Consider the following 14,151-nt stretch of genomic DNA (forward strand, 5'->3'; position numbering starts at 1 on the left):
CTACGCTGGGAAACGACCACCGACTCAACTGGAACCCATGCTCCATCTTTTTCCTCATCTCTCATGGAAACGAATCTGTGGAATACCTGCTCCTCCTCGTCTAGTATGCTAATCAGCTAATAAAAAGGCAAGAGACACTTTGCTGTATGTGCACCCACACACAAGATTACCGGACCTGAGATAACACTGGATCTAGGGGTGGTGATCTGGATTTCTTTGACCCTTCCCTTCCCTTCCCTTCCCTTCCCTTCCCTTCCCTTCCCTTCCCTTCCCTTCCCTTCCCTTCCCTTCCCTTCCCTTCCCTTCCCTTCCCTTCCCTTCCCTTCCCTTCCCTTCCCTTCCCTTCCCTCCCCTTCCCTTCCCTTCCCTTCCCTTCCCTTCCCTTCCCTTCCCTTCCCTTCCCTTCCCTTCCCTTCCCTTCCCTTCCCTTCCCTTCCCTTCCCTTCCCTTCCCTTCCCTTCCCTTCCCTTCCCTTCCCTTCCCTTCCCTTCCCTTCCCTTCCCTTCCCTTACCTTCCCTTACCTTCCCTTACCTTCCCTAACCTTCCCTATCCTTTTCCAAGTTTAAATTCTTCTCTACCACAAGTAAAACATTTTAACCAATCATTTGGTGTCATTTCACCTTAATTTAACCTGAGGGGATCACAGAACCGTGGCTACTCCCTGGGCTTCCAGTCCAGGTTGTGACACAGACTAATTCCTGGGAGAAAAAAACCATACTACTATGTGTTGTTCCACCGATAGCCCAAAGACATCCTTATTGATGTAAGTTTGCAGATGACACCAAGTTGGGTGGGAGTGTTGATCTGCTCGAGGGTAGGGAGGCTCTGCAGAGAGATCTGGACAGGCTGGAACGATGGGCTAAGGCCAACTGTAGGAGTTTCAATAAGGCCAAATGCCGGGTGCTGCACTTGGGCCACAACAACCCCCAGCAGCACTACAGGCTTGGGGAGGAGTGGCTGGAGAGCTGCCAGTCAGAGAGGGACCTGGTGGTGTTGATTGACAGCCAGCTGAACATGAGCCAGCAGTGTACCCAGGTGGCCAAGAAGGCCAATGGCATCCTGGCTTGTATCAGAAATAGTGTGGCCAGCAGGGACAGGGAAGTGATTTTACCCCTGTACTCGGCACTGGTGAGGCCGCACCTCAATCACTGGGTTCAGTTTTGGGCCCCTCACTACAAAAAGGACATTGAATTACTTGAGCGTGTCCAAAGAAGGGCAACGAAGCTGGTGAAGGGTCTGGAGCACATGTCGTAAGAGGAGCGGCTGAGGGAACTGGGGTTGTTTAGTCTGGAGAAGAGGAGGCTGAGGGGAGACCTCATCGCCCTCTACAACTACCTGAAAGGAGGTTGCAGAGAGCTGGGGATGAGTCTCTGTAACCAAGTAACAAGTGATAGGACAAGAGGGAATGGCCTCAAGTTGTGCCAGGGAAGGTTTAGAGTAGATATTAGGAAGCATTTCTTTACAGAATGGGTTGTTAGGTGCTGGAATGGGCTGCCCAGGGAGGTGGTGGAGTCCCCATCTCTGGAGGTGTTTAAGAGTCGGGTTGACATAGTGCTTAGGGATATGGTGTAGTTGAGAACAGTCAGTGTTAGGTTAATGGTTGGACTAGATGATCTTCAAGGTCCTTTCCAACCTAGATGATTCTGTGATTCTGTGTGAAATCAGCTTAACATGTGAAGATCATTGCTGCTCACAAGAGAGCTGTATCTCTAGGTCTGAATATTCTGGAGGTGTTCATTGATTTAAAACAGTTATTAATGGTATTACACAGTATTAATTTTTGATTTTGACATTTACTACCTTACATTTGAATGCTTTTGCATAATACCATTAAGCAATGTTTTATTTTTTTGTATGCAAGGGAAAACTTGTGTGTCTTTCAACATTATATAAGATGAAGTGTCTACATACAATTTAGAACCACAAAGGATAGCTTAAAGCCAAAAATCTGGCAAAACGATTTCAGAACAATGTGATTCCTGATGTTTCAAATTTACACAATTACAGTCTTTTTAGGACTATAATTTCAGAGGGTGGAAATCATATACACTATGTGCCTATTTCTAAACTGCACTTCTTGGTATATGGTATTCTGTATTTATTTTGATCTTGGTTACAGTAAGTTACATCCTACTGTCTCCCACAGAGAATTCTTACAAAAGTTTTGCTGTATCCGATTATATTTTATTTCGCTAGTAAGAGACGTATGATTTTTGATTGTTCAAGAAAGTCTTAAATAGGAAACTGAACATTTGGATGATTATCCAACTGATATGGAAAATCTGAGGTTCCACAGTCTTCTCTCATATTATAAAAATAAACCAGATGTTTACCTTTTTAATAGGAAATGTGAAAAATTGCACAAAAAATCTGAAAAAGAAAATTCTCATAATCTGTACATAAAGAATGAAATGTACATATTTGCAGAGAGACTAAAGAGACACTTTTTATTGAATTAAATCCTATTTAGATGCTTAACACAGAAAGTACCTCAGATAAGTATGGTATATAGTATTCTCTAGAGCAGACATTTCTCAATGGATTATAATCTAACATGAATAAAGAAGTTTTATTATTCCATCATTAAATTTGATAGATGTATCCCAGACAACGCACAAATAAAGTGAGATAAAATGCAAACAAATGCACTGTCAAGTTTTGTCTATAAGTATATATATGTTACATATATAGGGAGAGATTAGGTTCGTATGTATATATATTTATTTCCAGATGCAGGCACGGAGAAAGAGAGAAAAATGAATTTGTAAAATACATAGATATAATATTTCTGATATCTTAACTATTACCTGTTAGGGTTTGATTAAATTAAGAAAAATAGTGGAAGGAAAATTTGTTGACATGTTGTCACTGATCTGTATCTGCAAACTTTTCCTTAGTACAGTTGAATATTTCTGACTCACTTATTGTGTCTTTTAGCAAACTATTTTTGGCCCTCATGGACAGCCTCAGAGACAGAATCATTGGATTAATGTAATCCGAATGTTGAAAGTCTAAAGAAGAGAGTATAGGGTACCTAGGAAACATTTCTCTTTGTTTTAATAATCAGATTTTAGTGACAAAAATCTCCCTTATTACCCTGTGGTTTCCTTTGTCACTAGATGTTGGGATATTTTTCCCCTGAGTCAAGACCTTTGGAAGTCCTCAGTCCATTATTTAGTTTGGGAACACACTTCTATGCTATACTTCTCCATTTGGAACTGGGAAGCTGAGCTGAAAATGTCAAGAAAAATATTTGAGTATAATTTTCTCTCTTTTCAGTAGAATGTGTAAAACAGCATGTATGAGATTTTGGTCATCTTGTAACTGTTAGATTAAAAAAACTACACATATGGTAAAGTAGGTATTTTGATATTCTGAGTTTCCTTGTACCACTGCTTTAGAGAAAGAAATAAAACAGCTTTTTGATCTTTCCTTCTCTTCCAGCTCAGCCTCACTGAATGATACTGCTTGAGTACATTTACCAAAACCAGGAGATAATACTTGTATTTACTAAATTTACTTAAATTGACTAAAAAACCCCACTGCTGTTATTATTGCTGTTTCTGACACTTCATGGGGCCTTCAGTTTTCCATGTGCCTCTCCCATAATAGTCCTCACTGAGCCTAAAACAGGGCTTGAATCAGTTGAGGTATCTAGCTATTATAGTTGCCAAAAAGACAACAAAGTTAATAGCATTATGCAAACTTTGCCCAGGTCGGAGTTAGGTAAGTATTGTCCCGTATGTCATTTTCCTAAATGGTTGTTTTACATTTTGATGTCTCTCTGCAGGGAAAAAATGATCAGACACTTTTATTTCTTTCCCCAGATGCTGAGAACATACATATTCTTCATCCATTTACACCACATTTCAAACATTTGAGTTTTCATGAACCAGTCTGCAGTTAAATCATTAACTGTGCAAGTGAGTCTTTAAGCATAGCTTTTTCCATTGAAAGTCCTACTATTTGACTAGGTGAGTATATGAAACTGAACTTTAGACCACAAATTATGATATGATATGATATTAAAACCAAAACATTTTAGAACAGTGAGGCTAGGAATTTATGGATGAAAACTCTTTTAAAATATTAGTTTGTTGAAAACTAACATAAATAAATAGTTCAATCAGAAAAAAGGACTTTTAAAATTTTTTTTTCACCCTTTCAAAACACCCTTATTTGTTTTCCAGAGGGAAAATCCCAGCTTTCAGGTAAATAAAAATATAGGTGATATGTGTGAAGTAAATTTTAAATTTACAGTTTGGATTATTCCCACGTGAAACTGTTGCCCATATTATGTTAATCTAATCATAGAATAGATCAAAGAACCAAAGTGTCCAACTGAATCACATGATTGAAAAAAAAGATCAATTTGGTTTAAAAAATGTTGGTGTAATAAATAGATAAATTTAAAAATCCCTATATCATAATGAAAATAATTCTGTTTCTGTTAGAGAGTGAATATAGCGTATTAGATAAAATATGTAGAGATAAAAAAATTACAATTTTAGATATTCTTTCATTTTAATTTTCATCCTGAAATGAGGCACAGATTGTTAGGTATTTCATATCACTTTAGTTAATTTATACAGCTACTGATACAGCTACTAAGCTAGTTAAGGAGGGCTTTTATCATTAAGAAGGCCAATTTGTGTGGAAGAATTTTATGACAACAAGTGTTGTCAATGAATGAAGTAGCAGTCTCCTCTCCCTGATGATTTACCTCTGGAACTTTTTTGTATTCTTTAGAAATAATACAACAAAACCAGTTTTAGTTACATTTTTTCTTGAATATGTGTGGGGAAGAGAGAGAAAGAAGCAAGCCCCAATTCACTAGGTAATAGTCAATTTAATTCTATTTAAATAATGCCCTAAAAACAAATAGGAAAAACATTCACTGCATATTTGGTCAAAAGAGTAATTTTTTAGTGTTGGATAAAATTCAGGAAAACTCATTTCATTCAGATGACAGAGAAAATAGTTAGGTGCCTGTCCAAAAATATTATGGGCCCATTCATATAGTGCTGGAAATCCTTTATTCCTTTTTTTTCCTTTCCAACATCAAGCCTAGCTAAAAATAAGTCAACAGTTACTTTATTTTTCTAGGTGAATTTTGGCATTTCAAATTACAGCCTTGTGCAGAACCAGTAAACACACTGAAAAATGGGGAGGAGACAGGCTAACTAGCTTGTGAGGTGTTTAAAATAATTATTGTGTGTTTTGCATTTTTTAAATTCAGATCCAATACTGTCTGTTGCGGAGAGACACCTGTCTTCTTTGGTAACATGCAAATGGACCAACTGGATAGTAAAATAAGATTTTCTTGAGTCAGACTACAAGTATTCCTCCTGTTCCGTTGAGGAGGACAGATATTTGACAGTGCTGGTGGGAAAAATAATGTTACCTGAAAGACAGGTGAAACTGAAAAAACTCAGAATTTACCAATATAGAAGTATAGAAGATAATTTTTATATAAATACACATATCATGGCTATATATATATCATAAATGTATAACATATACATGAATCTAGAATTAAAAATCCACTTATCTGTTTTAGGATTTTTCATATGCAAGAAACAAAGTTAATTCCTTTCTGAACAGGTCTGGATAGAAAGGTTTGTATTTTTATTATTACAAGGGGGTTTTATGTTAGGAGGGATTTGTTCATTTGATTTTGTTCACATGTTGAAGGTAAGAGGAAGCATATTGTGGGATGCAGTGACTTAGGTCATTATGTTGTTCTGTGACTTGCCTTCCCTGCATTGCCTGCTTTTCTCCCCTCCCTGGCACGTGCTGCTGCCAGGCCACAGAGTGGCTCAGACCTGAGTGGGAAACACTCATCTCCTTATTGTTCCAAGTTTCTTGCAGGCTGCATACTTCTGAAGACTGACATAATATTTTATCTGTAATTACTGTTTCCAAAGAAGCAGTTTATACTGAGGTCACCACAGCCACCTAAGAACCCTTTTAAGAGGAGAAAAGCCTAAAAAGAAAGCAGTATTTTTATCCTTACAACAGGATTAAGTTATTGATTACAAAATTGGAAGTGAAGTTACCAACAAAAAACATAAAATGCAGAACAGGATAAGTTGGGAACTAATTTTTCTTTCCTCATCCTCTGCTTCATGCTTTGGCTGTCTCATGTTGTCTTTTAAGAAAAGCCTTTGAGAAATTAATTGCTCCTTCAATTTCTATCCTGTGCTTCTATCTTGCACTTTTCTGGTTACTATTCAGTGTAATAAAAAGATATTCCAGATGAGGTCTCAAGATTTCTATGACTCTCTAAGGTTGCTTATTGCAGTGCAGCCATGCTTAATACTCTCCCAAACATCAGGTGAATAGCGGGACACCTTTCCCATGACTTGACTGCGGATAGCTTGAATGTGATGGGAGCCTGTAGGTTCATAGTATTGAGGTGTGCAGATTCTTCAGCTCTGGTTTCTTTCCTTTTTACTTAGCAAGTCAAACTGCAGTTGTTAGCTTATGCCATAACACTCTATCAGTCACCGTTTAGAGAAACTCCTTCCTTAATGTGCTGTCACCTTTTGGTCTGATGCTGTTTTACAAAAGCCATGCAACACAATAATACAACAGGTCTGTGGTCCCACGACATTAATTTTAATTGCTGGTGTGTAGAAGAGACAAATATATCCCAGCAATAAATTTCAAATATCTCTGTCACTCAGTGCTGGAGCCAAATGAATGATATACACCTGGACTCTTCCCACCTTGATTTAGACACTGCACAGAGAAGCCCTTTTCAAGAACTGAACTCCAGTACCTCCTTCAGCAGCAAACACACTGGGGTTACTGAGGGCTTCCTCAAAAGTATGCCCAGCGCCACTCCCCAGAGGTCTGCCAGCAGGGGAAGATTTTGAGGTGAACCATCATTATTGACATTTCAGTACACCATGTGCGCCTGCAGAAGTACACACATCCCTGTAAATTATGTATGCACCACTCAGGACATGCCCTGACAGTTGCAACCTGTTTAATTTCCAACTGAAGGCAGAGGACTGCAAGGTGAGAAGCACAGAAATGTGGGCGGAGAGTGGGGATTGCCCCAGCTCCCCACCACACTGGCTGGTGACCTGCTAATGAAATCCTGGACTACCTCAGACTCCTAGTTCCTTGCTCTCCCTTTTCTGTGCCACCCATTCCACTTCTCCCCCTCCCATCAACAAGTTTACTTTTCAAACAAGGGACAAACACACCATCTCAAGCAAATTCTGGAGGACTAACATGTTTTCTGGCAGTGTCTAGAGCAGTCTGCAACATGTGGTCACCTCAAGCCTCAGGTGGGTAGGTGGATGCTGGCTTAGGTAACAAATCCAAGGTTTGACTAAGTGAATCTTGGCAATTATTCCAATGTTAAAATAATTTGCATTTTTGCAGGGTATGAACTGGCCCACTGAAATGAACACTATCTTGCCTCAGTGAAAGTGAAAAATAGACCTTTCAAACATTATCCAGAAGGACCAAGACATTAAATCTAAGAGTGGAACAACACAATTTTCATGTCAGGGAACTATCACTTTTTTGCACTTGCTCCAGTTCTCACAGGCTTTTTCACAGACTTTTAAACAACAAATTAATATATTCTTGTAGCTTCTTGATATAAGGCTAAATCTGCAGTCAGACTTTCCCATTTGTGTCTGAAAGTGAGATTTTCAAATGAACTCTTTCATATCCATCAATATCTATTTAGATTTCTGAAAAGTGTCTTTTCCAAACCCAACACTTCTCAAATTATTTAATCTGTTTCTTAGAACTATGAGAAATCAAAGATATGATTAATTCTAAAAGTCATAGATAAAAAGCCTCTAGCTAGCCACTAATACTTACACTTTTATTGAAATAGTCTCACCTATACAGTATTTTTAGCAAGACAACATCAAAGGCCAAAAAGGTTGTCTTCTGTTTTTTTCATTAAAAATATCTCAGTAAGCAACATCGGAAAAAAATGTGTGGAGTCACTTTGCTTTCTGTTCCCTAGGCTTGTGTTCAAATGAAAAGGTAAAATCATCTAGGATTGTCATATAGGAAAAGTTTTCTGAGTTGGTATATTACAAACAATACCTTCAGAACAACAGAAAGTAGCTCTAGGAGGAAATTTGTTGCATCTCCCCTTTTCTATACAATTGTTTCTGAAAAGAAGTATACCATCATCTCAGAATATTACCTGAACATCATGAATCATTTTTAAGTAATATTTTATAAATACCAAAACAAAGATTAATTATTCTCTGGCCATTATTAGCCATAAGATGGCAAGCACCATAAAATGATTTGCTGATGACTTTCATAATTAATTTGTAAGTCTTCTGATTTTTCTGGTGTTATGCTGCAGAATGTATTGAGTTTTACTCGCTTTCCTTTTTTTTTTTTTTTATTTTTGTTTCCTATGAGATTTAGACAACTACAAGATTTGTTTCCATTTGTAGCCAACATGCTGGAAGATCTATCAATAGGTTACTGTTCTGACACCAAAGCATAATTCCAATGTAATCTACTGGGGACTGTTTGTTTCTTACAAGTTGCCCTCTGTGTCAATCCACAAAGGAGATGGATTGTTATATCCTGCAAACTGTAGTAACTCATGCACTTAGCTTTGGAGCCTTAATTATCTGTACAGCGGTAGGAGACCAAAGTGACAAAACATACCCACCATCCACCAGGCTAGAAAAAGTGAAAAAAAATGGTTTCTTCATGCATCAGTTTCTCTTCATTTGTCTTTACATATATATTTGTACATTCAGAATAATCAGATGCTATTATGTTAACTTCTCACTGTTTGCTGGGTGGTTTTAGACCAGCGCGACATTTATAATCACAGAAAATCTTTGAAATTCTGTAAGTAATCACCAAAGCAAAGAAGTCTTTCAAGCAGAATTTAAACCACAACATCCCACAGTAAATATATGTAAATATACAGAAAAGGAGAAGTTTAGAAAGAAATGCTCAGGTACAGTTATAACTATAGACTTTCAGCAAAGGCAAAAACCAGTATCAGTAATATTTAAGAGCTTAGTATTCAGTATTAATTACTACCTTTTTTTTTTTTTTTTTGTGAACAACAATCTTCTAGATGGTATATGATACATCTCTGCATGGAAACAAAGTATGTTTAATGCACTTTCAATGAAATTATTAATGCCAACATACCATCACATTACCATCATACATTAACACATCAAATACCTTCATACAATTTGAACAGAAATTACGTGTTTGCTACTTACCTAACTGGGTCTCCTGAATTGTTAGCTTACTCTCCAAGGGGTGTAAAAGCTTTGGTGGTTTATCTGTTAGTGGTGCTAGAAAAGAAAAAAATTCACATATATAGTTTTCTGATCATTATTATTGGGTACGATAAGATTTGATTCTATACCTATTGCTTCAGGAATGCTTCAGTTTTTCCTTTTAAATAAAGTTCATGCCTTCCGTAGGTATAAACATTTTTGCTTAGAGAGTAAATATATCACCAAAATTTAGAATCTTTCATGTGCTAAGTTATTGAAAGCATTTGTGTTAAAAAAACTAATCTCTTTAAACCCTCACAAAAACCATGCACTGACATGTTATAGTTTTGTATTTTCATAAATATTATCCAGCATTTCATAGTTTGTTATAATATTTAATTACTTTTCTATCAAATATAGTCATTAACAGAGAAATAATATAAAGTAAGTTACTGTAAAACAATTTTGAATATTTGATGTCAATTTTATTTTTAAAGATATTACTATCATTGAAACTTTTGAAAGTGGAGTACTAGAAAAAGGCTCAGTTTTCAAAATCCAAGGGATGGATATAGTGAAATAATGTCAAGATTCCCAATAAAATGACTTCCCTCCTCCTTTTTGATTGACCCTAAAATAGTATTAGTAGACTTATGCAAATTGTGGAATAGAAGAGTTTTGTAGTGATCAAAAACCTTCTGAAGGTTGTTGAAGTGTATTCAAACCATGCAGCTAAACAGTTCGGCTATTCTACTAGATTCATCATCTGCATACTTAATTCATAGATGTGACATTGATCAAATGTAAAAAAACCTACTTTTGCTGTTGTTAGCAAGTGTACTCTTTACTGATCTCTGACAGATGAGTGCATTCTATATGAAAAAAAAAGAACATTCTTTTTTTTTTCCTCTAAAATTTATAGTAAATTTCATGGAAAAGCTCCAACTTTTGTAGTCACCTGGAACATCTTGATATTTTGATTTTCAACATTAATTCATACTTCAGTCTTTAACAGAGATTATGGGCTGTCAGAGATTTAAAGCACATTTGACATTTTGATATAACTCTATAATATTTATTCCCTCCAACTTGTCAAAATCACTGTTCCCTTTCTCACTGACACACACATATCCACATGTGTATGGGTTTAATCAACTAAACACACTCATCTCCTGTCAGCTGAATTGCAGAAGAGGTTTAGTTTCATTCTCTTTACTATGTTTCCTCTGCTCTTTGATGAAATTATCAATGTCCTTTAAGAGATACAGTATTAATTTCAACTTTGCTTCAACTACAGAATGGATCCATTATCAACTCATACTTTTCTGCTTTACAGAGGTTTTTTCTTTATTTGACCGGAGCATAAACCCACTGAATTGGTGTCTGGTATGTTGACCTATCAGATCTAGAACTGATTCGAAAGGATTGCGATGGGAAAAGAACTGGATTTGGTCCACAGACCCTCTTTCAGTTCATTCTTCCAGCAACAGTTTCTACTCTCTACAGGAAATCATTCTGCACTACAGACTCTGGAGAGAGCCACAGCTGTGAAAGACTTTTAGGCAACATCTCTGGTTTGCTACTTTTCTTTACACGGATTCACGGATTTGAATGCTAATGCTCCCTTTGTCTTTTTTTTTTTTTTTTCCTTGGGGCCTGAAGTGGCTAGAAGGGAAAAGGATTCAAAATATATTTTCTCTTAAACTGCAAAATTAGTCATTCCTTCTTCTTAACTTCTCTGTAATGGCTCATAATTTATCAGCACATTGCCATTTTTTAAACATTATCCACTATGAATTTAAATTTAGTTTTGCAGTTCTGTCATTCTCAACTCAATTGCCATTCATCAGATAATGTCTTCTGAGTCACTGTTGTTCTAAATCTGTTTTGAAAGTCTTTGAGCAAACAAAGTTCTTTCACTGTAAGTAAAGATATAGTAGCTGGTGGCATTAATCTGAATGCAACAAATAAGTAGATTAGGAATCAGTATTTTTCTCAGTTTAAGCAAAGATCAACATTACTTTTGTGGTCCTGTACTTCAGGTCTCTATGAGGCTTCCTACTTTTAAATAAATAGGCACAGGATGTTAATATGCAGATAAATCATCCTTCAACAAAAGTATGAAGTTATTATAAAATTTGTGCCCAATTTAATTTTCCCATCACTTGTGAGATTCAATAGATAATTTAATAGAGAAAATGTTACTGAAAATAATAAATTAGTCACATAACTGATGGATTGGAATCACAGGAGCATGTAGGCTGGAAAGACCCTCTGGAGCCCAAGTTGTCCAACATCCTGTTCAAAGCAGGTCCAATAAAGCAGGCTATCAGGACCTCATCCAGTAATGTTTTGAATATCTCTGTGGATGGAGATTTCACCACTTCAGGTGTTCCAGCCCCCAGTCACCCTGTGGCCCTGCACTAGACTCAATCCAGTATATCCATGTCTTTTTGTACACCAGGGAGTCCAAAATTTGACACAGCATTCCAGATGTGCCCTCACAGATCCTAAACAGATGCAAAGGATCACCCTCCTGGACCTGCTAGCTAAACTCTTGACAAGAGCTGTGCAGTTAGCCTTTGCCAACTCATGCTCAACTTACTGTCCAATTGGGCTGCCAGGACGTTTCCTTCAAAGATTTTTCCTACTCAGTCAGTCCCTGGTTCTGCACTGCTGCACAGGGTTATTCCACTCATAGAGCAAGATGTTGCATTTGGCTTTGTTGAACTCCATGACTCTCCACCTTGTCAAGGTCTCCCTCAACAGCAGCCCTGACCTCCACTTTGTCACCCATTCTTCCTATTGTGTTGAGAGTGCACTCTGTCCCACCATCCAGGAGTACATAAAAACTTGAATCATCATTAAAACAAAGATACACCAGAGGTTGTGTTACATACTAATTTTAAAGTGATAGTTACCAATATTTGTGGCCAGGAAGAATTAATGCTTAATAAGACAGTGCAACTCTAAGCTCTCTAAATTGAGGCAAATATCAGTATTTCAATGTTACATTCTTTATTGATGCCTACCAACCTAACACTGTTGCCAGTATGCCTATACTACAAACAATTACATCTCCCAGGGACAACTTCTTCAACCATCTGGAAAAATGAAAGCATCCCTGGGTATTTTGCATTCCAGAGTTTTAGGCTGTAGGGAAATACTGTGAATGGGAGTAATACAGCAACGAAAATAATTTCAATAACTTGGAATACTTAAAATGTCAGATTTTCAAAGACGATTTGAAATGTGCCCTCGGTCAATCAACACCTTTAGTGTCTGTTATTTTATCTATTTATTAGCCTGCAAATGTATATATGTTTTCCTGGCAATTAATCCATGTGAGTGAGGCAGAGGTGGGAATTTCTCCAACTGCCTCTCTCCCTTTCAAGTTTACACTCTCCACAGACAGCAACATTAATTGCTATTCTGCAATCCTCATGTGGTTTAGAAACCCTGAAGTAGACCTATGCATCTTCTATAAGCTGTTTCATATCCTTTAAACCATGGGGTGTGGCTTCTTAACCAGGTCAACCTACCATGAAACAGGCTATTAAAAATTAATACAATTTTCAGGTGGATATATTGAGGCACAGTTATCTACTAAATTGAACAGCAAAACCAGAATTTAATCCTTTCTTGCTAAACTTTTACTAAATAGCAAGAATCAAACAAAAATTACAAAACTCAAAACTACAGCTAGTCTCTTAAACAAGTTAAATACATTTTTTTCTTTTTTATGATTAGATGTAGGACGGCAATAATTTTCATGTTCTACAAAAATATCCATGACTTCAAAGCACTTCCTATTCTGTACTTTATGCAAATAACCAGAATTCTTTTGAATGCCTTTAAAAAAATAAAGAGAGGGTCCTCTTCCCACCAGACAGCAGTTATCAACATGGTTGTCATACAGGAGGAACAGAGTGTTCAGATTCCTATTCTTACATGAGGGAATTCTCAAGCCTGTTGGTGAGAATCTTAGTTCCTGGGTATTATTATCTACCGATGCATGGGTGCACTTCTCCCTCTCTCCCCCTCCTACTCCATCCCCTTCCTCTTTCTCCTTCTGTCTTTCCCTATTGCTGTCTTTTTCTTTTTTTTTTTTTTTTCCCACTTAAGAGTCAAGAACCTTATCCCAGACAAAGTTAACAAAAATGGGTATATTCCTCTCAAAAAAATGGGGTTTGACAGGTCAGATTCTTTCAAAGAAAAGTTGTTGGATCATAAATCAAGTTTACAGTCCATCTTATACCTGATTTTTGAGCCATCACTGATAAATGGTTTGAAAACAAATATGTATCAAACTTGTTTTTCCTTAGAAACAAAATAAAGTTAAAAAGAAATCATAAGTGAAGTAACTGATTCTGAAGCTGTATTAAAAATTAATATCTAACTTCAGAGATACCATTCAGCTGCAGACATATTGATCCTGCTCAAAGAGAAAGTGCCTAAATTCATATTCCATGTCTGTCAGATCGGATGTACATTTAAAACATATTGAGCAATTTGTCTTGCAGTAATGAAACTGAGAGCCACCACTATCAGTCACCCAGCTGGAAACTAGCCAGAAGATAATATTTTTACATCAGCCACCTACTTCCATACTCCTCTTTCTAAGCTGTCACTTTAGCTTTAGATGTTTATGGTCACATGATACATACATTTGCTCTATGTAAAATTCTGTTATTTGAAGAGACCAGACACCTGTTAGAATTTAACACAGTTAATGAAGAAAAGCTTAATCCAAACTGTACATCAAAATATCACTAATCTGGACATCAAAAAATGGAACTGCCTCAAAACCCACAAGATTTATAATAGAAAAATAATAATTCCAAAGATCTATTTACAAAATGCTCTCAGATTCTTCCTTGCAAATTGTAATAATTACAAATCTTT

At 36.7% G+C, this 14,151-nt stretch overlaps 1 protein-coding gene across 1 annotated transcript in view; it reads right to left on the bottom strand.

Annotated features, from left to right (window-relative positions):
• IL1RAPL1 (interleukin 1 receptor accessory protein like 1) overlaps nt 1–14,151 on the bottom strand; it is a 794,351-nt gene that overhangs the window by 170,158 nt on the left and 610,042 nt on the right. The window contains exon 6 of the mRNA XM_074860926.1: nt 9,247–9,321. Within this exon, the coding sequence (XP_074717027.1) occupies nt 9,247–9,321 (75 nt within the window). The remainder of the gene's footprint in view (nt 1–9,246; nt 9,322–14,151) is intronic.

This window comes from Strix uralensis, chromosome 2 (genome assembly GCF_047716275.1).
Source record: "Strix uralensis isolate ZFMK-TIS-50842 chromosome 2, bStrUra1, whole genome shotgun sequence".
NCBI lineage: Eukaryota > Metazoa > Chordata > Aves > Strigiformes > Strigidae > Strix > Strix uralensis.